Source organism: Cetorhinus maximus, chromosome 5 (assembly GCF_964194155.1).
Source record: "Cetorhinus maximus chromosome 5, sCetMax3.hap1.1, whole genome shotgun sequence".
NCBI lineage: Eukaryota > Metazoa > Chordata > Chondrichthyes > Lamniformes > Cetorhinidae > Cetorhinus > Cetorhinus maximus.
This window is the reverse complement of record NC_135883.1, coordinates 104,831,189-104,857,166: the sequence shown is the minus strand read 5'-3', so window position 1 is coordinate 104,857,166 and position 25,978 is coordinate 104,831,189. Positions and strand designations below refer to the sequence as shown.

The 25,978-nt window shown below is 42.1% G+C and overlaps 1 protein-coding gene across 2 annotated transcripts in view; it reads right to left on the bottom strand.

The window, feature by feature from the left end:
- LOC144680836 (glycoprotein endo-alpha-1,2-mannosidase-like) overlaps nucleotides 1-25,439 on the bottom strand; it is a 49,428-nt gene extending 23,989 nt beyond the window's left edge. Inside the window, exons 1-4 of one of the 2 annotated variants that reach the window (XM_078542278.1) lie at nucleotides 25,325-25,439; nucleotides 19,738-20,038; nucleotides 18,957-19,425; nucleotides 13,131-13,240 (exon numbers count right to left, since the gene is read on the bottom strand). In XM_078542278.1, coding sequence (XP_078398404.1) covers nucleotides 13,131-13,240; nucleotides 18,957-19,425; nucleotides 19,738-19,740 — 582 coding nt within the window. In that variant the 5' untranslated portion in view covers nucleotides 19,741-20,038; nucleotides 25,325-25,439. Of the gene's footprint in view, nucleotides 1-13,130; nucleotides 13,241-18,956; nucleotides 20,039-25,324 lie in introns of both variants that reach the window. The other variant, XM_078542277.1, reaches the window with a different exon arrangement.
- Between the last annotated feature and the right edge of the window lie 539 nt (nucleotides 25,440-25,978).

Here is a 25,978-nt window from a genome sequence, read left to right as displayed (position 1 = left end):
AACCTAAAAAGGAGTACAGTGATGAGATAGAGGATCAGCCATGATCATATTGAATGGCAGAGCAGGTTCAAATGAGCTACTTCTGTTCCTATTCTAAATGCCACCTACTGCCAGGAAGGGTGTTGCAGCAGTACAGAGACTAAAATTGCAAAGTCAGGCTACTACCCACCTGGACAAATCCCTGGTACATCTTGTTACCATTGTGGTAAAATAGGCCATTATGAGAGAGATTGTTGGAATAAATCACATCATCTGTCTCCCTCAAGAAATCAGGTGATCACAGCATAATCAGCAAAATTCACAAAAAGATCCACAACAGTATTTTATTAAATTAATGTTTTCTAAATTGAGGAAAGAGATGAGATTAAACAGACGTTATCTAAGGAAGAGTCCAGTGCAGTGCTGTCTTTTCTTCAAGCCGGGGTCCAAGGTTGGGGGGTGGGCCAGACCTCCCCCTTTGATCTTAAGATTACCAGAAAGTCAGGAAGAATTATCGAATGGTTCATCCTTTTAAAGACGATTAAATCCCAGATTAAGCTGATTAGCAAAATACACAGCATGATCCTTTATAGACCTGATAAACCCTCCAAAATGCAAAACAAAGATTTGTGGAAGGGCAGAGAGATTACCGCCAAGCATGAAGAAGTGGCGTGTAGTAGAAAGAACACTGCCCAAATAGAAAATTTAGTTAAAAAAAAAATCACTAGAGGCCACATCCAACAAATAGGGAAACGTGTGAAGATGACTTATGAATGTGAAACGCCAGAGGATTAAAGAAGAAATTGGGACATTGGTGCAGTGTGCAGGAGTGATTCAGAACTTGTCAAGTAACAGTACATGGTGCAACTGCACTGAACAATGGGTCTCTGACATGCTCAGCTACTTGACAAACAGCGTGACATGAGATGGTTAATATGGCTGGAAGAGTAAGACAAACATTGTTTTAAAAATGATTAAGACCATAGAGAAACTGACTAAGACAATTAAGCTGGTAATGATCAGAGGGAGTCAAGTTAAAATAAAAGTAAAAGGAATTTTGGGTTGGGACAAATGAAGGTTGGGGAGTAACGATACCTTAAGAAATATCCACAAATTGGATAACGTTTCAAAAAGGAAAGAGAACGTGAGCTGGAGGATTGTTAAAATCCATTTGATTTGATAGAGAAGACATTAATACTTATATGTAAATAACTTAGAATTAACAACACCATAAGATGTAGCAGATGTAGGCCATTCAGCCCATCGAGTCTGCTCTGCTATTCAGTGAGATCTAGGCTGGTTTGATAATCCTCATCTCCACTTTCCTGCCTTTTCCCCATAACCCTTGATTCCCTTACTGATGATTAATCTTTTTATCTCAGCCTTGAATATACGACCCAGCCTCTACAGCCCTCTGCAGTAAATAATTCCACAGATTCACTACCCTCTTAGAGAAGTTCCTTCTCATCTCAGTCTTAAATGGGAAACCCCTTGCTCTGTGACTATGCCCTCTGGTCCTAGACTCTCCCACAAGGGGAAACAAACCCCTTAGAATATTATATATTTCAATAAGGTTGCCTCTTGTTCTTCTAAACTCCAACAAGTACAGGCCCAACCTACTCAACCTCTGCTCATAAGAAAATCCCTCCATACCTGGGATCAACCTAGTGAACCTTCTCTGGACTGCCTCCAATGACTTCCCTATTTTTATATTCCATTCCCTTTGAAATAAAGACCAACATTCCATTTGCCTTCCCTATTATCTGTTGAACTTGTATATTAGCTTTTTGGAATTCATGCACAAGGACTCCCAAATCCCTCTGTGCTGCAGCTTTCTGCCGCGTTTCTTCATTTAAATAATATTCAGCTCCTCAATTCTTCCTGTCAAAATGCATAACCTCACATTTTCCCACATTATATTCCATGTGCCAAGTTTTTGTCCATTCACTTAACCTGTCTATATCCCTGGTGTCATAACTTGTGTCATCCTCACCACTTGGCTTCCCACCTATTTTTGTGTCATCCGCAAACTTAGCAGTAGTACATTCACTTCTCATTTAAGTCATTAATATATATTGTAAATAATTGAAGCCCCAGTACTGATCCCTGCGGCACTCCACTAGTTACAGGTTGCCATCCTGAAAAAGCCCCCCTTATCCCAACTGTCTTCTAATATAAAAGAAAAATACTGCAGATGCTGGAAATCTGAAACAAAAACAGAAAATGCTGGAAAAACTCAGGTCTAACTGCATCTATGGACAGAACAAAAACAGAGTTAACGTTTCGAGTCCTTATGACTCTTCTTCAGAGAGGTGTTTGACAAGGTGTTTACCAAAACTCGCTTTCACAGCCATATTTCCTTCCTCAGTAACCGTCTCCACCTCTGGCTTACCCCACGTGGATTCCAACTGAAGTTCCATCCCTCATGTTTCGAATCCATCCAGCATTACAGGTATCTCCGGGACATATAATGCTCCTTGGACTGCTGTTCTCGCCACATCCTGAGATCCACACTGAGTGCCATACGCCGCCAAATGAACACACTCAACTTCTCCCTCCAGCAGCACCAACTCACCGTCTCAAAGCTGTCCTTGTCCCCTGTTCCATTTTATTCTTTGTCTCATTCAACACCTTAACAAGAAACTTTGTCTCTTCTTCAGGTGCTAAGGAACGCAAGCTCCAACAACTCATTGATACAAATGCCTATCCAGGTCCCTCCACCCCTTCCCATCCCTCTGGCCCCACCCCGTCTTCTAATCCCTGCCCTTGCGGTGTATTCATCTTCCCCTTGATGCTGAACGTTCAGTATTCAACAAAGGACTCAATTTCATACCCCTATACCAGTATTTATTCAACTTGCAAGAAAATTTTATTGATTGAGGTAAACTAAGTGGGGACTATCATTGCAAGAGGAAAGTGACCAAGGCTCACTCATTTTACACAAGGAATTTTTACCAAAATGCAAAAGCTATTGGGAATTATGCACAAATTTCAGAATAGCCACCACCCAGAGTCTTCTGGAGTTGTAGAAAGGGGAAATAGAACTTTACAATGTTGAAAAAGTTGAGTACAGATTACCCCACTCAATGGGCTAACATGTTACCACTGTGAAAAGCAAACGTAAAGATAGGAAATGGTGCAACATTAATCAGTTAAAAACTGTGAAAGAGTAAATACTACACTTTGTTTTATTACAGACATATATTCTAATGCTCTGCATCCGGATATCCATGGTCTGCCTGAACTTCTCAAGGATCAACATCTTACGAACAGGGATGGAAACCCCGGAACCAATGCTGCCCTCCAAGGAACTATGTAACCAAGGGTAATTTTGTCAGTTTTGCTGGCCGTCAATGTAACTACTGTGACATGACTGTCTCTGGTAACAACTGTGATTGGGTCACGGATAAAGTTAACGGACTATCAATGAAGTTGTCCTTCACCAATAAATTCAGCACACTATGAACAGCATTATCTGGGACAAACATTAGACAGAAAAGGATACAGCTAAGGCTATGTTCCATCTATGGGAGTTACATGCTAGACCGGGTAGAGAGAATACTGGAGGACATAGAAAGTAATCATTCTAACTTCTGTTAATGATACCATGATCAAAATATGGTTCAGGGGAAGAGGTAGTGTGGAAAATGCTCAACAGCTTGGGTTATTTTACCTGGTAGAGAGAGAGATGGAAAATACCAGTGTGGAACTGGACTGCCTGTTGTACTATGGCTGCCAATTTTAGACATCCCATTCAGTGCCTTCTTCTACAAAGTAGACTCCATTGGTACTTATGACGGATCCACATATCTCATGTAACACACCCAACTGCTTTGATTAAATCGAGGATACACTTGGGATTGTCCAAACCTTGAATGCTGCACAGAAATAAATGTTTTCATGTGTAATTGTGACTTGAGAAACCTAAGGAAACCAGCTTGAGGGTTCACCTTAGATCAGTCACCAAATTGCAAAATGGGTTTGCAGAATTGGCAAATTAGGTCAAAAAATCAACATGTGTACATAGGCCAAGGAGTCTATTGAATCATGACAAATGGTATGCGGATGAAGTGTGGGACACAATGGTGCCCCATTGCGAAAACCACTTTTTGCTTCAAACACATTCAAGTAACCCGGATTGGAAGTGGGGTTCTATTCCTATTACCTAGTCACAATGTCACTGAATTGAAAATCAATTTTAGAATGCTATCCTCCAAGAAACTAAGCATTGAAGGCCAGAATTCAGCTAGGCCGACCCATAGCCCCTTGGTCCCTGAATTTGAAAAACATTGCTAAGAGAATTATTTTTATTCGTCCATGGGATATGAGCATTGCTTGCTAGGCCAGCATTTATTACTCATTCCCGATTACCCTCGAGGTGGTGGTGGTAAGTTGCCTTCTTGAACCGATGCAGTCCATGTGGTCTAGGTACACCCACAGTGCTGTTAGGGAGGTAAGCAGTTCCAGGATTTTGACACAGCGACAATGAAGGAACGGCGATATAGTTCCAAGTCAGGATGGTGAGTGGCTTGGAGGGGAACTTCCAGGTGGTGGTATGGCCATCTGTCTTCTGCCCTGGTCCTTCCAAATGGCAGTTGTGGGCTTGGAAGGTGCTGTTTAAAGGAACCTTGGTGAGTTCCTGCAGTACATCTTGCAGATGGTACACACTGCTGCCATTGTGTGCCAGTGATGGATGGTGAAATGTTTGTGGATGGGGTGCAAATCAAGTGGGCTGCTTTGTCCTGGATGGTGTCAAGCTTCTTGAGTGTTGTTGGAACTGCATTCATCCAGGAAAGTGGAGACTATTCCAGCACAATCTTGACTTGTGCCTTGTAGATGGAGGACAGATTCAGGAGTCAGGAGGCGAGTTACTTGCTACAGGATTCCTAGCCTCTGACCTGCTCTTGTAGCCACAGTATTTATATGGCTAGTCCAGTTCAGTTTCTGGTAAATGGTAACCCCCAGGATGTGGATAGTAGGGGAATCAGGCAAACATCCCCACTTCTGACCATATGGTGGAAGGAAAATCATCAACGAAGCAACTGAAGATGGTTGGGCCTAGGACACAACCCTGAGGAACCCTGGGGGCCAGGTTTAAATCCCACCATGGCAGATGGTGAAATGTGAATTCAATAAAAATTTGGAATTAAAAGTCTAATGATGACCATGAAACCATTGTCGATATTTCATTTCACTAGCTTCCTTAAGGAAGGAAATCTGCCATCCTTACCTGGTCTGGCCTACATGTGATTCCAGACCAACAGTAATGTGGTTGACTTAAATACCCTCTGAAATGGCCTAGTAAGCCAGTTGTATCAAACCGTTACAAAGTCAAAAAGGAATGAAACCGGATGGACACCCGACAAGCGAACTAGGCACTGGAAATGACAACGGCAATCTCAGCCTTGTCGATCCTGCAAAGTCCTCCTTGTTAACATCTTGGGGGTTAGTGACAAAATTGGGAGAGCTGTCACAGGCTCCTAAACAGTGGCTGCATTTCAAAAGCAATTCATTGGTTTTAAATTGCTTTGGATTCCTGAGAACACGGGAGACGCCCTAAATGCAAGGTTTGCCAAAGAATATGCATACAATAGAAAATATATATTTTTTAATTCATTCATGGGATGTGGGCTTCAGACTAGGCCAACATTTATTGCCCATCCCCAGTTGCCCTTGAAAAGGTGGTGGTGAGCTGCCTTCTTGAACTGCTGCACTCCATGTGGTGTAGGTACACCCACAGTGCTGTTAGGAAGGGAGTTCCAGGATTTTGGCCCAGTGACAGTGAAGAAACAGCGATATATTTCCAAGTCAGGATGGTGAATGGCTTGGAAGGGAACTTCTAGGTGGTGGGGTTCTCATCTGTCTGCTGCCCTTGTCTTTCTAGAAAGTAGGCATTGTGGGCTTGGAAGGCACCGTCAAAGGAGCCCTGGTGAATTCCTGCAATACATCTTGTAGATGGTACACACTGCCGCTACTGTGCATCAGTGAAGAGAGCGAATATTTGTGGATGTGGCGCCAATCAAGCAAGCTTTGTCCTGGATGGTGTCAAGCTTCTTGAGTGCTGTGGGAGCTGCACTCATCAGGCAAATGGGGAGCTTTCCATCACTCCTCACTTGTGCTTTGTAGATGGTGGACAGGCTTTGGGGAATCAGGTGATTTACCCATTGTAAGATTCCTAGCCTCTGACCTGCTCTTGTAGACACAGTATTTATATGGCCAGTCCAGTTCAGTTTCTGGTCAAAGGAAACCCCCAGGATGTTGACAGTGTGGGAATTGAGTGATGGTAATGCCATTGAACATCAAAGGACGATGGTTGGATTCTCTCTTGATGGAGATGGTCATTGCCTGACACTTGTGGTGCAAATATTCCTTACCACTTGTCAGCCCAAGCCTGGGTATTGTCCAGCTCTTGCTGCATTTAAACAGACTACTTCAGTGTCTGAGGAGTCACGAATGGTGAACATTGTGCAATCATTAGCGAACATCCCCACTTCTGACCTTATGATGGGAGGAAGGTCATTGATGAAGCAGCTGAAGATTGTTGAGCCAAGGACACTACCCTGAGGAACTCCTGAAGCGATGTCCCAGAGCTGAGATGACTGACCAACAACAACCATCTTCCTTTGTGCTGGGTGTGACTCTAACCAGTGGAGAGTTTTCCCCGATTCCTATTGACTCCAGTTTTGTTCTTTGATGTCACTCTGTCAAATGCTGCCTTGATGTCAAGGGCATTCACTCTCACTTCAGCTCAGGGGCTCACCTCTTTTGTCCATGTTTGAACCAAGGCTATAATGAGGTCAGGAGCTGGGCAGCCCTGGCAGAACCCAAACTGGGCGCCAGTGAGCAGGTTATTGCTAAGCAAGCGCCGCTTGATAGCACTGTTGATGGCCCCTTCCATTACTTTACTGATGATCGAGAGTAGACTGATGGGGCCGTAATTGGCCGGGTTGGATTTGCCCTGCTTTGTGAACAGGACAAAACTAGGGCAATTTTCCACATAGCCAGGTAGATGCCAGTGTTGTAGCTGTACTGGAACAGCTTGGCTAGGGAGCTCGGCAAGTTCTGGAGCACAAGTCTTCAGTACTATTGCCAGAATATTGTCAGGGCCCATAGACATTGCAGTATCCAGTGCCTTCAGCCACTTCCTGATATCACGTGGAGTGAAGCGAATTGGCTGGAGATTGGCATCTGTGATGCTGGGGACCTCTGGAGGAGGCCGAGATGGATCATCCACTCGGTACTTCTGGCTGAAGATTGTGGCAAAAGCTTCAGCCTTACCTTTTGCATCGATGTGCTGGGCTTCTCCATCATTGAGGATGGGGATATTTGTGGAGCCTCCTCCTCCAGTGAGTTACTTAATTGTCCACCACCATTCACCACTGGACGGCAGGACTGGAGAGCTTAGATCTGATCCGTTGGTTGTGGGATCGCTTAGCCGTGTCTATCACTTGCTGCTTATGCTGTTTAGCATGCAAGTAGTCCTGTGTTATAGCTTCACCAGGTTGACACCTCATTTTTAGGTATGCCTGGAGCTGCTCCTGGAATGCCCTCCTGCTCTTTTCATTAAACTAGCGTTGATCCCCTGGCTTGATGGTAGAGTGGGGGATATGCCAAGTCATGAGGTTACAGATTGTGTGAGAGTACAATTCTGCTGCTGCTGATGGCCCTCAGTGCCTCATGGCTGCCCAGTCTTGAGTTGCTAGGTCTGTTCAAAATCTATCCCATTTAGTGTGGTGGTAATGCCACACAACACGATGGAGGGTATCCTCAATGTGAAGCCAGGACTGTGCGGTGGTCACTACTGCCGATACTGTCATGGGCAGATGCATTTGCGGCAGGTAGGTTGGTGAGGGTGAGGTCAAGTATGTTTTTCCCTCACCACCTGCCACAGACCCAGTATAGCAGCTATGTCATTTAGGACTCAGCCAGCACTGGTGCTACCGAACCATTCTTGGTGGTGGACAATGAAGTCCACCACCCAGTACATTCTTCACCCTTGCCACCCCCTCAGTGCTTCCTCCAAGCGGTGTTCAATATGGAGTGGCATTGATTCATCAGCTGAGGGAGGGCAGTACATGGTAATCAGCAGGGGTTTTCCTTGCCCATGTTTGACCTGATGCCATGATGCTTCATGGAGTCCAGAGTTAATGTTGAGAACTCTGAGGGCAACTCCCTCCCGACTGTATACCACTGTGCCACCACCTCTGCTGGGTCTATCCTGCCGGTGGGACAGGACATACCAAGGGATGGTGATGATGGTGTCTGGGACATTATCTGTAAGATATTTTTCCGTGAGTACGACTATGTCAGGCTGTTGCTTGACTAGTCTGTCAGACAGCTCTCCCAATTTTGGCACTAGATCCCAGATGTCAGTAAGAACAACTTTGCAGGGTTGACAGGGCTGAGATTGCCGTTGTCGTTTCTGGAACAGAAGTCTGCACGATGATACGTATATTTATGTTAACACACTTATGTGTACTTTCTCTGTTGCATATCTACTCCCATGTCCAATGATAATTCTAAATCCAAAATCTCATTTTGCCCCCTCCCTCAGAGCGCTTTACACACAATTTCCCCCTTAAGCAGGTTTGATGTCCAAACAGCTTTGCATTTTATATCTGTATATTGTCCAGTCAGTGGCAGTTTCCTTTTTTGTCCCTTGCCACTGAGCCACCTATTAGCCAACTAAGACCCTTTCAGTCACCCTGTATGGCTGAAACTCCAGACATTGGTGAGGAAAGGGCAGCTCACTGCTACCGCCACCCCCTCCTAGATAGATAGATGCAGTAAACTACATTAGCATTTGGTGATGAATAGATCAGAATATTGTTGTTTCATGTCTGATCCAGCTCAGAGATTCAAGATTAAGCTTTTTTCTCAAATACCATAATCTTATTTTTTTCTTTCACAGGATGTGGGCGTCACTGGCTAGGCTGCCATTTATTGCCCATCCCTAATTGCCCTTTAGAGCCATCTTCTTGAACTGCTGCAGTCCATGTGGTGTAGGTACACCAACAGTACTGTTAGGAAGGGAGTTCCTGGGTCCTAAGCAGAATGTGTCAGGAGTCATTACCTTGTTACCAATTAGCACAATTGCAACCCACAGAAATACAACTAAAATGACAGGATCACTCGGAGTCCAAAGGGATTATTGCTCTAGAAAACAAATGTTTCATTGGATAACAGACAATGTTCATCAGCTGGGGAGAATGGCTTGTGTAGCTTTCTTCTGAATGTTGTTACAACTGTTAGTTTAGCATGACGACAATGGATCCAGAAAGCTGAGAAGTGTAGAACTTGAGTACCGCTGAAAGAACAGACGTGTTGTCGAAACTTTTCATCTTGCAATCAGGACAGACACAAGAATGTCAAACTTCAAAGGAAGCAACAATTTATTCTGCATAAGAAAAATGTGCTGATTGGTTGGCAAGTCGACTCTGGCCGAGGTGTTGCCATGGAGAATGCACCAGGGAACTATTGTCCCCCACAATTTTGTTTAATGCTTGGACATGTTCCTTTTGCCTGCAGAGGACCAACCCCAGGGAATGAATATATGTAGCTTCTAGCTAGCATAAGGGAGTCACATTGGAAGCCTGACTGATAATCTTAAATTGGTTGTTACCACAATTCTTAACACACATGGGATTGTTCAGCTAGTGCTGTCCAATTGCAAAACCACATCTAACATTAGACATTTTCTGAGTTTTGCAAGCAGGGGCTGGCTGAGTATGGTCAGTACTCTGTCTGGCAGCTGAAGGGATGTGCTGTTTGATATGATCCACCAGTCATTGGGATGTGTGGTACATGTACCTGACATCGCACCAGCGCTGAAACTCATATACCATATTACTCATTTGTGCTGTAGGTTTGATGGGAGCATCCTCTCAGTGGAAGATACCACCTGTGTTGCTACTGCATAATAGCATCATGAAATGGCTAGCTTCACCTGCTGGTCAAATTTTTGGGGTAAATTACCCTGGAAGGCCAAGGTGAGATAGACTGGGCACTCTTCAGGTTCGAAAGTGGCAGACTTAGGCCCATTCGTGAATATGCATGATACACAGCAAACAATGATCTGATTGGGGTTGCCATTATCCCACTTTGATGCTCCCTATGTCAGCACATCAGATCTGAATCTGTACTAGCTGAACTTATAAACATAGCAATTCGCAGTTGGGTTCAGTTTTAACTACACCATACATGCCCAAATAGATGGTGTTGCCCTGGGAACCCTCATTCCCAACTCCCTCTAACATTTTCATCAGTTTCCACAAGAAACACGTTTTCGATGGAATGACTCCTAACCTCCTATCCCTTGCATATTCGAATACATAGATGATACATTTGCTGTATTTGAATCTGCAGCTGCGTATAAGAATTTCCTTAGCCCTTAATGTGCTCCATCCCATGCTCAAATTCACCTTTGAAATTGAGCAGTCTAAAGAGCTCCACTTCCTGAGCGTGCTAATTGAGAAATCTGCAAACAGGTTCTCTACTACTGTCTACTGCAAACCCACCTTCACTGGTTAATATACGCATTGGGATACCTACAGCTCCACGCGCTGCAAGAGTGACCTTGTCGGCACCTCGTACATAGGGCCCAAGCCAATCTGCTCACCTTGCAAGCTTGATACTGAAATTGGGCGCATCAAAACTATCCTGCGGGATAACGACTACCCCGATCATAGTTTGATGTGTATCACTCAAGCTCACGAATGGGCCTAAACTACCACTTTCAGACTTGAAAAATGCCCATTGTAGCTCAAATTACCTTGGAAGGGTAAAGTATCTCAAAGATTTGATTAACAGGTGAGGCTAGCCATTTCACACTTCTACTATGGGGTGGCAACGAGTAGTTCTTTCCACTAACAGGATGCTACCATCAAGCCAAAAACAACATTCTACCTTCCACAAAAATAGGTAATGTGGTATATGAATTTCTGTGCCGGTACAATGCCAAGTACACAAGCCATATGTTCCAACAACTTGCTAGTCGTATCAAATACCACATCCCTTTGAACGTCGCTATAAGCAAAGTATTGACCGTACATAACCAGCCTGTGCTTACAAAACTCAGAACATAATGTCTAACATCAGATCTGCATTCCGTGATTGGTCAGCACTTGCTGAGTAATTCCAAGTATGCTAAGAATTATGCTAACAACCAATTTAGAATTGTCAGGCTTCCAATGTGACTCACTTAAACTGGCTAAAGCTACACGTTCATACGCAGGAACCCATTCTCTAAGCAAAAGGAACATGCCCAGGAATTGCAGTTTTTTTTAAAATTAAACAAAAGCATGGGGAACGGTATTTCTCTAGTGCATTCTCCTAGGCAACACCTTGACAAGAGTCAACTTGTTAACCAATCAGCACCCTTTTCTCATGCAATATAAATTGTTGCTCCCTTTGAAATTTTACATTCTTACATCTGCCCTGATGAATGCATGATGAAAATCTTCGACAGCACGTCTCTTTCTTCGACAATGCTCGTGTTTTATTTGGATCAGAGCTGAGGAGCTGGAGTCCGAGCTGCAGACATTGCGCCACATCAGGGAGGGGGGAAGTTACCTGGACACTTTGCTCTAGGAGGTGGTCACACCCCTCAGATTAGGCAATTCAAATTTGGTCTGTGATCAGGGACAGGGGGGTGTGACTGCAGGTAAGGCAGGTATGGGGACCCAGGGGGTAGCGTTTGAGAAATCTCAGCCCCTGCAATTGTCCAAAAGTTACAAGGTTCTTGCAAGCTGTGGAGATGAGAGCAGGGACTGCAGGGAGGATGAGCAAACTGGCCATGGCAACATGGTACAGGGAGCCATTCAAGTGGGGGGAGGAAATAGGAACAAGTAGTGGTAGGGTACAGTATAATTAGGGGGATATATACTGTTCTCTGCAGCCGTGAGCATGAGTCCTGAATGCTGTATTGCCGGTCCAGTGCCAGGGTTAAAAACACCTCCACGGGGCTGGAGAAGGGCATGGGAGTAGTAGGGGAGGGATCCAGTTGTCATTGTCCACGTTTGTACCAACAATGTTGATAGGACTAGACAGGAAGTGCTGCTGAAAGAATTTGAACAGTTAGGAGCAAAATTAAAAAGCAGAACCTCCAAGGTAATAATTTTGGGGTTACCACCTGAGCCAGGGGCAAACTGGCACAGGGTAAAAATAGTCAAGGAGTTAAACGTGTGGCTCAAAGATAGGTGTGGGAGGAATGGGTTTCAGTTCGTGGGGCACTGGCACCAGAACTGAGAAGGAACCGTGCTAGGACCAATGTCCTGGGGAATCAAACTAGAGCTGTAGAGAGGGCTTTAAACTAAAGGCAGGGGGGTGCCCACAGGGAAGGTTCTGGAGATGGGATATGTAGACTTACAAAACAAAAGATATGGCAGCATTGCAGGGCAGCTATATAGACTATGTTACCCAGAGTAGGACAGGAAGGGACAGGGTGTACAAACATTTAAAAAAAAGTAGCAAATAGGGTCAAAGGGGAAAAAAACGGTAAAAAGGCAACATTAATGGCTCTTTACTTAAATGCACTTAGTATTCAGAACAAGATAAATGAATTAATGGCACAAATTTAGGTTAATTGGTATGATCTTATAGCCATTATATCTAAAGAAAGATATCCTGGCATTGGAGGCTAGTCCAGAGAAGGTTTGCTAGGTTGATCCCAGGTATGGAGGGATTTTCTTATGAGGAGAGGTTGAGTAGGTTGGGCCTGTACTTATTGGAGTTTAGGAGAATGAGAGGCGACCTTACTGAAACACAAGATTCTTAGGGGGGTTTTTCCCTTGTGGGAGAGTCCAGGACCAGAGGGCACAGTCTCAGAGTATGGGGTTGCCCATTTAAGACAGAGATGAGGAGGAACTTCTCCAAGAGGGTAATGAATTTGTGGAATTCCCTACCTCAGAGGGCTGTAGAGGCTGAGTCGTTAAGTGTATTCAAGGCTGAGATAGACAGAATTTTAATCAGTAAGGGAATGAAGAGTTATGGGGAAAAGGCAGGAAAGTAGAGTTGAGGATCATCAGGTCAGCCATGATCTCATTGAATGGCGGAGCAGGCTCGATGGGCGAAATGGCCTACTTCGGCTCCCACATTTTATGGTCTTACTCCTACCACTAGAAACCTCATGTAAAAATAAATTTTAGAAATACCTTTAATTGATATTTATGTGCCGCTTCCAATATAACTGGTACTAGGTCTTCTGTGGGTTCACCATTCTCATCAGACAATCCAGGTGGATACCAGGACAAGGCCAAAACACCTGCACAGTTACAGTGAAAAGAAAGACATTTGTAACTGTACAGTGCCAAACATATTCCACAATGCTGGCACACAATAAGCAATACTATGCATGGCTTGATTCACTAGATCCAATGGATATATGTATCCTTTTCCCATTAAGCGCAATCAAGCAACTCCTTCTGATACACCATGACAACACAAACCATTTCAAAGATTTTTGTGATTTATACAGGATACAATCCTGCTACACAATCACAACCCAAACTTCAAATAAAATGAAGCACAGAATTAGAAATTGTGTTGGGTGCCACAAGACATTTGATCAAGCAGCTCTAATTTTATAATACACTTGTTAATCAATAACAACAGCTAACCATTTGGAAAATGCAACAGGGGCTTCACCACAATCTAATAACTATATTAGCTGCATTCATGCATCAAATCATTCGGTCAAAACCTGTTGGCTAACTGTGCCCTAACACATGCCTGTTAAAAATTTCTGCAAATAGTGTGGCTACATATCTAGTACAACAACAGTAGCTGCTAATTTAAAGCACTTTGGTATAATCACCAAGATGTCAGCAAAGTATAATGGTTAGTGTGTGAAATCATCATGCTAGGTCCCTAGTAATATAATAGATTTTATTCTTCTTTTCATAAATATATAACTTGAATTTAGTCTAGAGATAGCGGCTTGAACTATATAGCACTAGAGTAGCTGCAAGCCTACAGTGAACAGTGAGGTGCAAAAGATGATCGCACAAAAAGCAAATGCATCAACTCAAGTATGATTTTTCTTTTGTTTAATGGATCAGCACACCAGATTTGTCTGATGACAGCATGGCATTTGTTATTCTAACTGCCTCCAGAAGGGTGTTTTAAGCCATAGTTTCAGCATAATAAAGCTTCCATGCCATAACAATAGCTAACTAGGAAGGGTCTTTACATCATCTATGCCTCATCATTTTAAAATATCTGAAACACATTTTCATTAGAGAAAAGTAGTGCAAGGAAATTCAGCTCTACAGAGTCCTCTAGATATCTTTGAAATGTCTTCATTGGGTATATGTTTCTTTGAAGGTGGAATAAACATTATTTCAAATTCAATCTCATCACCCATCTGCCTAAATTTAACTGGTTCCATCTGGAATAAATATCCTCAATATAACAAGAATCTGAATTGTTTTGCTGACATTTACACAGGCTGGAGGTTTTCAGTGAATAAGATCATAAAGAGATTCTTAACCAGCTATTTTTCATTCAAATTCTTCCCCACTCAAGTCAAGGGAACACCTTTGATATCCAAGAGTCCATCATATCTGAAACAGCCTAAGTTGTTTAATTAAAACTTAAATCTGCCCAAACACCTTGTGCTTCTTTATTTTAATAGGTTAATTCACAGAGTAAGTTTATTTTTTCTGAACAAAAACAATTCTTAACTAACCAGAGTAGACTGCAGAGACTGGCTTTCAAGAACAATGCTGAAGAATGAATTGCTCTAGACTTGGCTGACATATGAAAACTGAGAAAAGTCATTCACTGCTCAGGTGACAAAAGTGAATTCGTGGAACCTTAATGTTCTCATGTCCTGTGCTCTTAAATACATTTGAAAGAGTAACAATTATACTATTTCCCCTATCTCTGCAGTGTTGCTAAGGCATTCTCTTTAAAGATCACAGAAAAAGTAGGTTATTCAGCCCCTCGAGCCTGCTCTGTCATTCAAGTAGATTGTAAGGAACATATCTTTTTTATTTTTCTTCATTTCTGTGGGACTGGGGCTTTAAAAACTACCATGGCTGCAGCTGAAAGATATGTTTGCTGGAACAGGGTGAGGAATATACAACGTTGCTATCTCCTGGAACAGTGTGTGCCAGGTTGGGCAAAATGGTGCCAGAAGAGAGTCCTGAACTAAGGGGAACTGCCTAGCAACAACATTTTAATTGGCTCCTGATCAGGTGACCATGGTTGTGAGAGATAGCAATGAGCAGAGAGATCCTAGCCTGCAAAGAAACCACACCTAAAACCCCTCTCTCGTGTGTGCGTAACATTCCAGTAAATCTACAAGGCTAGCTAGCTGGCTTTTTCTTCCTATCTGTAACCTGCTCTCTGAAAAACCCCGTCAGGTGGAAAAAAGGAAAAATACCAGTAGAGACATTGGGCAGAACGTTTACCTCTGCGGCAGGCGCATGTCCGATCCACTTGAGCGTAAAATGACGCACATTGACATAGGTGCTCTAGTTTCTTGCTCGGCAGGCCTTAATTGGCACGCCAGCGTGAAATCGCCTTCCCGCCTCGATCGCAGGCGGTGGTTGGCTTCCCGACTGCCCCCCACCCAACAAGGGCTAAATTCTACCAATTGAAAAGCAAGTTTTCAACCAGTGAACTACAGACTAAAAGTGCTGGAAGACCATCTTGTGCCATTAACAACTGTCTGCAAGGAATTTGGGAAGACAATCAATCAGAATCAACCCATCTAATCCCATTCTCCAGATTGGTGCTACTGAACTGTTTAATCTCACCCTTAAATTCCACGTTTTGTATGGTTTGTGTGTTTGTGTATAGAGGTTAAGAAGGGGTAGAATTTGAGTTAGAGTTAAAAGTTAGCAGTTCATATTTCCATAAGACATAGGAGGAGAAGTAGGCCATTAGGCCCATCGAGTCTGCTCCACCATTCAATGAGATCGTAGCTGATGTGATAATCCTCAATTCCACTTTCTTGCCTTTTCCCCGTAACCCTTGATTCCCTTACTGGTTAAAAATCAGTCTCAGCCTTGAATATACTTAACGATCCAGCCTCTGTGGTAAAGAATTCTACAGATTCACTACTCTCAGAAGAAAGTCCGCCTTATCTCTGTTTTAAATGGCTGACCCCTTATTCAGATTATGCCCTAGACTCTCCCACAAGGGGAAACAACTTCTCAGCATCTACCCTGTCAAGCCCTCTAAGAATCTTATATGTTTTAATAAGGTCACCTCTCATTCTTCTAAACTCCATGAGTATAGGCCCAACCTACTCAACCTCTCCTCATAAGAGAATCCCTCCATACCTGGGATCAACTTAGTGAACCTTCTCTGGACTGTCTCCAATGCCAGAATATCTTTTGTTAGATAAGGGGACCAAAACTGTTCACAGTATTCTAGGTGTGGTCTAACTAGTGCCTTGTATAGTTTTAGCAAGACTTTCCTATTTTTATACTCCATTCCCTTCAAAATAAAGGCCAACATTCCATTTGCCTTCCCTATTACCTGCTGAACCTGTATGCTAGCTCTATGGAACTCATGCACAAGGACTCCCAAATCCCTCTGTGCTGTAGCCTTTTTCTTCATTTAAATATTCAGCTCCTCCATTCTTCCTGCCAAAGTGCATAACCTCACATTTTCCCATTTCTTTCTTTTGCCACTGGTTAAAGAGAGCTTGTTTAATAAAGTTATTTACTTGTTAAGTTTGCAAACCTGGTGCTCGTATTCTGTTAAACTAATTTCAACAGTTAGGTAGAATTGGGCAATTTGGTGGTCCGATCAAGCTTTTCACATTTGCCATAGCTTGATGTTACAGCGCACTATCCCCAGTGAGTCGTAACAAGATCATAGTTGTTCAATATCTCAACTCAATTTATTCTGATATCCTTACCTAACAAAAATTTATCGATATCAGTCTTGAAAGGTTCAACTGTCCTAGCATCCAATCTTTTGGGAGAGGACATTTCCAGGTTACTACCCTTGGTATGAAAAATGGCTTCCTGATTAGCTCCTGCCTAGCACTAAGATTTTTTCCCTTGTTCTGGATTGCCCCAACAATGGAAATAGTTTCTCTGCATCTAAACACCTTGATAAGATCACCCCTTAATCTTCAATACACAAGGAAATACTTATGAAACTGGTCAATAGATCCTCTGAGGTGTGGTGCCCAAAAATTAATGCAGTATTCGAGATGAGGTCTGGTCAAGGCTTTTTGTGTATCCGAAACATAAGTGCCTCCCTTTTGTATTCCAGCCCCCTGGAAATAAAGGCCATTATTCTAATAGCATTTTAATTGCTTTTAGTACCTATTGGCTTTTAATGATTTGTGTACTTGAAACTTCCAAATCTCTTTGCTCCTCTACAGTCCCTGGTTTCTCACCATTTAAAAAACTGCCCTACTTATCTTTGTGCTCAAAGTGGGTGACCTCACATTGAACTCCATTTGCCAATTTTCAAAAGGTCACCATTCTGAACATGCAAACATGAGCTATGTGGCTTTTGTTCACATAACTATTTTAAGATTGGGTCTGGTCAAATTAAGTCACACTATCAAAATACCTGGAAAGCTGCAAGCTAATCTTTTCCAGTATTTTTTTTTTGAAAGCTATTTCACTAAAACAGAGTTAACTAGCGAATAGCCAATGAGGAATCTTTTGAGACAATATCCATCTTGCACTGATATACCTTGAAAGATGGTGAAAATCCCCACAGAACTGTAACAAACATCATAGCAAACAGCAAGTGAATAATATTCACTTAATTTTTTTTACAGAAAAGATGACACATTGAACTAAACAGTGAAGTAGCACATTGAAAAGTTGCTGTGGGCTCACCTTATGTGCAAGACTTAATATTCAATGTTGCCCCAAACCAAACCATTAACCCTGGGTACTGCAGTGAGTTTATCCAAAAGGTTTCCAAGCCATACAAACCAGAACGATTCCAGGTTTAACCAGTGATCTGTACAGTTAGATGACCTAATCCATGGCAGCAATTAGATCAGTGTGGACAGCCTGAGCACTCATCAGTTAAGAAGGGGTTAGAAAAAGAGGGGAGGGGAGAAAATTGAAGAAAGGATTTTAAAAAAAATTTCATATAAGCCGAATGATCAAAGATTTGATTCCCAGGCTGTGCTGACCGTGCTGATCAAAATCTCATTACTCCTAGGCTACAGAAAGGCAAAATTAGCTGGGTGGTTCCTAGCTCATATCACTATCCAGTGATCTATTAGAAATTGTCGTTGTGTAGACATTGTGCTCAGCTGTGATGCCACCATCCAGGTGTGTCTCTTGGTGCCTGTCAGCACCCCTTTGAAACTGTACCCAATATCAGCACTGTTAGAATTTTTTCAAAAAATATAGATTATTCCTCTTTTCTAAAGGTGTGAACTCTGCTTGGAGTGCAAGTGCACGAACTCACGCGACAACAACTTATTTATATAGTGTCTTTAATGCAATGCAATAACCCAAGGCACTTCAGAGGATCATTATAAAATGCAGTCAAAAAGAACAGAAAATGCTAGAAATATTCAGGTCAGGCAGCATCTATGGGTAAAGAAACAGAGTTAATGTTTCAGGTCTGTGATCTTTCATCAGAATCTGATAAATAACATGCCTTTTAAGGTTAGAGTGTTAAATTCAATGTAGGTTGGCTCAATTTCAACGTAAAAGAAAGTAGAGTAAATTTTGACAGCTTTCACCAGATTTTCAATTACATTCCAGTCATGTGGAACTAATAGTTTCTTTCCCCCAGGGCAGCCCATCAGATTATCTTTGAGGTTGCAAACCATTATTTTCCAATTATTTATGACTGCATTATGAGGAGAATAAATTTTAACCTTTCAGCTACTGTTGATATCTAGAAATTAATTGTTCAAAGTGGGGGGCTGGGGGGAGGTGGGGGGGTGGCAGGGAGGGAAAGGAAAATAAAAACAATTCTACCAGATTAAATTACACTCAACAAAGCTAATTTCAAATGAAAAATAATCTTGATACCTATTGCAGCTGCCCGGAGTTGCTTCATGTGTGCGTTGAGAACTGCAGGGTCCCTAGAGCTGTAAGCTCCTAGATCAGGATAGAAATTGGCACCAATGTCTTCAGGAGGAATGTGCCTTCCTTTAGGATAACTGCTTGCTATTTTAGGATCCCAGTGGGGAACCAGCGGGTGATTCCAGTGTATATATTTACCATCAAACTGTTGATTTCCATACCATGAATAATAAAATGCATGCAAATCATAATTCACTGGAGGAAAATGGTCAAGGTCTGCATCAGACATGGGTGTTCTTTTCGTCACACCAAGGCGTTCATTCATTTTTGAATCACGGGGAGTTCCACTTTCAGATGACTTTTCAATTTTGGAGGGATCTGCTCTGCGCTCACCAACATCAGCTCGAGGACGAAGTTGTGGCAATAATTCCAGTCCTACACCATCGCCAAACCCAGCTCCTTCAGGTCTCAGGGTCTTCAAGCCCATCATGACACCAAAAACAAATAAAAGAAAAAGCAGCAATGTGATCCACATTTTTCTGCGAAATCTAGCCATGATGACATACTCTATATAAAAAAACTGACTAAATCCACGAGTACAGCAAAAGGAAGAAATGTTGTACTAACAAACGAATAGAAATGCAGCACCTCTTCTGAAAGTCTCAGTCCAATGGTTTTAGGCCTTGCTTTTGTAGCTGGGCATATCATCACAGTATATACAGTTCTGAGTTTATTAGAAGACAGTCAAATTTTGCCTGTTCAACGGTGATATTAAAAATCATCTTACCATTTCTCCTAAGAGACTTACTGTTGCTCCCTATTGAATGAGATATATATGCCCTTCAGAAAGACAAATTCAGAGGGTCCGTACAATTTTTTCTTCACATTGTCTTGTCTTACATGAAGTCTTAGTTATTGAATGTATTCTTTTACAATCCTCAGTTGTATTGCAATAATCAGTTACATCTTCAAAAATCCTTCAATAGAAGCAGCTTGTGTTTGACATCTCTTGATGTTCCATTTTTTTGAAGGGAGGCTATAGCTGTCTTTTTTGCAAATGCAATTTGTGAACTGTATGGAATTTTAGCCTGGAATAAAGAAAAATATGTTTATTTTTCTTCCATCCATTACCTACGCAACAAACAAATTTCTTCAGTTATTTTTTTCCTGTAATTTAAAAATACAATTAAGTTTTACTATAATTTGAATATAGCCAGGTGCGAGTACCAAAAATAGAGAAGGGCAGTATCAAATAGCAGCTTAAAAGAAACTGTAATGACAGAAAGGGAAGTCGAGCTAAAACAGAGTTTCAACATGGGAAGGCATAATTCTAGGTGGCACTGAGTGAAATAGGGCAAAAATAAAGGGAAGCTGAATATAAAAGACTAAAAATTGCAGATAACCTTTTCAGTTTAAGCTTAGATAAACACAAGACTTTGAAATGTAAAGAAGAAATAGAGGTAAGCCCATTTCAATTTTTGGAACATTAACAAGTCAAAGCAAAGAAAGCTGTGAAATACCAGAAAACTGAATCAGTACAGGCTGAGTAATAACCAAGATAAAAACAAAAAGCTAAAAGCTACTGCGGATGCTGGAAATCCAAAACAAAATAAAGTGAAGCCCAACGCAAACTGGAGGAACAGCACCTCATCTTCCGACTAGGCACTTTACAGCCTTCTGGGCTGAATATTGAATTCAACAACTTTAGATCTTAAACTCCCCTCCCCCCATCCCCACCCCGTTTCTTTTCCCCCCCCACCCGCCTTTTTTTTCAATAATTTATATAGATTCTTCTTTCCCCACCTATTTCCATTATTTTTAAATCTAAAACTAAAACCTTTAGTCTTTCCACCCCACCCCCACTAGAGCTGTACTTTGAATATCCTGTCTTGCATTCTTAATTAGCACTTTTCTCAGACAAAGACCACCACCTTCAACACCTCTTTGACCCTTTTGTCTCTGACATCTTTTGATTATCTGCTCACACCACACCCTCAATGTGTCTCTTCCCCCCCACCCACCTTAAACCAATTTATATTTCTCCCTTGTTGAAACTATGCTTCAGTTCTGCTGAAGGGCCATGAGGGCTCGAAACGTTGACTGATTTCTTCTCCGCCGATGCTGCCAGACTTGCTGAGTTTTTCCAGGTAATTCTGTTTTTATTTTGTTTTGAGTAATAACCAAGTTTACCCAAGGACAAATCTTTCAAAAACATGATTGCAATTTCCAGGTTCTAGGTTTCATAGAACAAAATGCTGCATTTACATTTTACAGCATTTATTTGGCATTTTCTGCAACACTTAAAGCAGTGATGGATATAAACTCATCCCTTTGATAGAGGGCTTCAAGTCTTGACTGTTTGGAACTGCGTGCAGTTGCAGTTATCAAATGGAGTTTACACTATAACAATTCCTTACAGTGGTATCTAATTGGCTAATTAATGTGGTATTACTCACTTAAACAATGGATTCACAACTGAACTATATTGCCTTGGTTTGAGATTTGAGGCTGTATTATCTGTCAAGATCAGTCAATCCTGACATGGAACTTCAACTAATCAAAAAATATGCATTTTCTGCAAATTTTACAGCTCTATTCATTAGGGGTAATAGCATTAATTGTAAACATTTGAAGAGAATTAGTATCAGCAGATCATAGTGCATAGATTTTGAAACTAGGGTCCAGGGCTTCTCAAATTTATAGGTCATTAGCCTTCTGTACTTGACTTATTACAGGTCTTTATTTGCTTTATACAATGAAGGCACCAGGCAATTCCAGGAGCATTGGTAACTGTGACAGTTTTTTCTAACACCAGCACATGTAGATGAATAATCAGTGTTCACAAGATAATTTTGAAAAAGGTAATTTGGCTCAGCTTATTTAATGCTTCCACAGAGATCAAGTGCCCTCATTTCAACATCCACTTTTCTTAAATGAAAGAAGGATTTTCACCATCACTTCAGAACAGGAGAATGGAATTGTTTATTTATTTAGGTGGTGCAACAAGGCATGATTAACAGCTCATTTAACGTTTAACCCAAAAATCTTTGATTCCAATTCACCTAGACCAGATAATGTTTCAAATCACTGAAATGACCTCACCACCAATCCAGTATTTTCACTTGATTTTGATCATTTTTCATAACCACTAAACCTAATGATATTGTGAACACTGTTTCCCAAATGATCCCCACTGAAATATTTTCCATTTACCCCACTTCATTCCTTAAACTAAAATACAACAGAAGAAATAGGAGCAAGAGACCATAAAGCCTGCTCTGCCATTCAATTTCTACCATGGTTAATCTGGAGCTTCAAATCCACTTTCCCACATCCCTGGATTCCCTAAGAATTCCAATGCTTCACAACCCTTTGAGTGAAGGCATTTTCCCTCATCACAGTCCAAAATGATCAGGCCCTCATCCTGTGTTCTAGGTTCTCCAGCTAGGGGAAGCACTGTCTCAGTATCTACTGTCAATCCCCTTCAAAATCTTGTAGATTTCAATGACATCACCTTAATTCTTATAAACTCCAGAGAACATGATCCAATTTACGCAGCCTACCATCATAGGGCAACTCTCTCATCTGAGGACCAGTCTAGAAGAATCTTCCCAGCACAATAAATGCACTCATTACTTAGTTTACTAAAAATTCCATTCTATATATAGGTACTGAGTTATTAGGTTGAGACCCCCTGCTGTAGTGTGTAGAACCTTTCAGCTTCTGAGCGTAGACTGGGAAAATAATTTGTAAAGAGCAAAATAGAGCAGGGTTTCCTGAAACTTGTGTTGAGTTTTTTTGACCAGTATGTTTCCAGCCCAACAAGGGAGGAAGGGTGTACTTGATCCATTCAATTAGGAAGGCAAATGGCATGTTGGTCTTTATTGCAAGGGGATTGGAGTACAAAAATAAAGTCTTGTTATAATTGTACAGGGCTTTGGTGAGGCCACAACTGGAATACTGTGTGCAACTTTGGTTTCCATATTCATACTTGCATGGGAAGCAGTACAGCATATTATAAAAGTTCCACAAGACACAAATAAATTTTCTCAAAGTTAATTATACCATTCAACACATTCCCAGAAGGCATTTGTTAAGGTTCCACATCAAAGGTTATTGCGGAAAATAAAGGCTCACGATGTAGGGGGTAACACATTAGCATGGTACGGTGGCTGTTTTCTGTCAGCCAGCTAATGCATAAATGGGTCTTTTTCTAATTGGCAAGATGTGATGTGTCGAGTCCCACAGGGGTCTGTGCTGGGGCCTCAACTTTATACAATTTATGTCAATGACTTAGATGAGGGGAGTGAAGGCATGGTAACTAAATTTGCAGATGACACAAACATAGGCAGGAAAGTATGTTGTGAAGACATAAGGAGGTTGCCGGCAAATTAAACTGGTTGAGTCTGTGGGCAAAAATCTGGCAGATGGAATATAATGTGAGAAAATGTGAAGTTGTTCACTTTGACAGGAAGAATAAAAAAGCAGGGTATTACTCAAATGGAGAATGGCTGCAGAATTCCGAGGTGCAGAGGAGTCTAGGTGCTTCAATGCATGAGTCACAAAAAGTTAGAATGCAGGTGCGGCAAGCAATCAAGAAGACTAATGGAATGCTATCCTTTATTACGAGGGGAATTGAACATAAAAATAAGGATGTTATGCTTCAGTTATACAGGGCATTGGTGACACCACATCTCAAAACAGCGTGTGCAGTTTTGGTCTCCTTATTTAAGGAAGGATGTAAATGTGCTGGAGATGGTTCAGAGGACGCTTACTAGATTGGTACCTGGAATGAGTGGGTTGTCTTATGAGGAAAGGTTAGACAGACTGGGCTTGTTTCCACTGGAGTTTAGAAGACAGACTTGATTAAAGTATAAGATACTGAATGGGATTGACAAGATGGATGTGGAAAGGATGTTTCCTCTTATGGGCGAGTCCAGAATTAGGGGGCACTGTTTTAAAATTAGGGGTCACCCTTTTAGGACAGATGAGGAGAATTTTTTTTTTGAGGGTTGTGCGACTTTGTAACTTTCTGCCTCAGAAGGCAGTGGGCTCAGTGGTCAGTCAATATTTTAAGGCACAGGTAGATTCTTGTCAGGCAAGGGAATCAAAAGTTTTTGAGGATAGATGGGAAATGTGGAATTTGAAACACAAACAAATCACCCATGATCTTATTGAATGGTGGAGCAGGCTCAAGGAGCCAAATGGTCTATTTCTGCTCTTATTTCTTATGTTCGTAACACATTGTTTTACTTGTTGCTAGTCAACAATTCTCAATTCACATGCCAACATTCAAACTCAACCTCACATGGCTTCCCTTCCCAATTAAAGCCTATTTTTCACATCCTGTGCAAAACTAAAACTTCCTTGAATCTAAATTCTTCACATTTGCGAAAATCTTAAGACCAGCACCAGCCCACCCCCCAACCATTCTCCCATTCTTCTGCTACTTCAAAATGAAGTCCTAGGACAGATAATATTTCTGAAAAATTCAGCATCCTACCTAAGGTCAAGAATAACCCTTCCTCTGGAGTCCTTCCAATCATTATATATGGCATTTTTACTCTAGTATCTCATATCACTTTTCTTAACTATAATCTACAATTATATGGAATCATGTCTATTGTGATGATCACAAAGCTTTTTTTTCAAACAAAAACAGCTGCAATATTAATGGCAAACATTTGGCCGCTTTGGATCAGCCACTCCGCTCCAGTTATACATCATTATTGAAAAATTAGGCAATTTAAGACAAACACCAGTAATGGTACAGTGATGAAACCATTGCAGACAGGTAACATGAACTTTCCACAGTAACGTTGCTGGGCCTCAAGGGGCTAACACTGAACAGTGAACTGCATCACCGTACTCCGACAACCCCAAAACAAGCAAGCGGGTCACTCTATTTATTCACTCAAGAGGAAAATTCTGAACTTCTATTTGGGGGGGAAAAAAAATCAAAATTAACAAAATCGAACTACTAAACCCCGAAATAAGCGACTGGAAACTATCGCCGTGATGGATTTTCAGCTGCTCAAATAGCATCCGTGAGCAGAATAACAGGAGTTAACGTTTTCAGGTAAAACAATCTTTCATCAGGACAGGTGAAAGCTGAGAGCGAGTTTTAGCCTCAAATTGTGAAAAGTAGACACAGAAACTGCAGGCTGGCTCTCATTCCTGACCTGCAGCCCAACTCCTTGGTGCTACCAGCTCTGCAGAGAACGGCAAAGCACCAGCCTCAGCAGATCAGTGGGTCTGTGTGTGTCGGGAGGACGGGGGAAGGAAGCTGCAGCCACAATGCCCCCTGCAGCCACAATGCCCCCTGCGACCACCACCAACTCGCCCGCGGGTGCTGTTCCCGCAACCCCTCTCACCTCCTCTCCTCGCACCGACGGTTGCCAGGGGAAATCACCCACCGCCGCCTCGATCCTACCACAATCCTGCCGCGAGCAAGCGAACCGCAACTCACATACAGCCGGAACTGTCGTCACACGCGGAACAATGCTGCGCAACTCTTCACACGTGACCCTACGCGTGCGGCCGTCTCTCGTCGCGAACGCGCAACGGCGGCGGAGGTCGCCAGTTCCTGCCACCTGTCAATCAATCATCAGCACGCAGCACGCGCCTCCGCAGCCCTGTTAATCATCAAGGCGGCACACAAGCCGTTAAGCTCATCCAGCCCGTTAGTGCTGAAATTTATTGCAAACACTTAATCAAAACACTGCTCAACTTAAATCCAAAAGCTCAAAGTTTTTACAGCATTTTTTGTTTTGGTTTTCCAGCATCCGCAGTTTTTTGCTTTTATTTTTGTTCAAAAGGTGTTTAACCTCAAAATTCTTTAAAGACAAGATGGCACAACCTTTCGCTGCATCTGTGGTATTATTGGTGATGATGATCTGCAGACTGCCCAGGTCTTTTCTGGGTTTCGAAATAAAAGATTTTCAATATCAGGGAACAATTTCAATCACATGATTAATGACCATTCATACACAATAGAAGGCAAATGGTGGTCTTTCAGTAACAAAGAA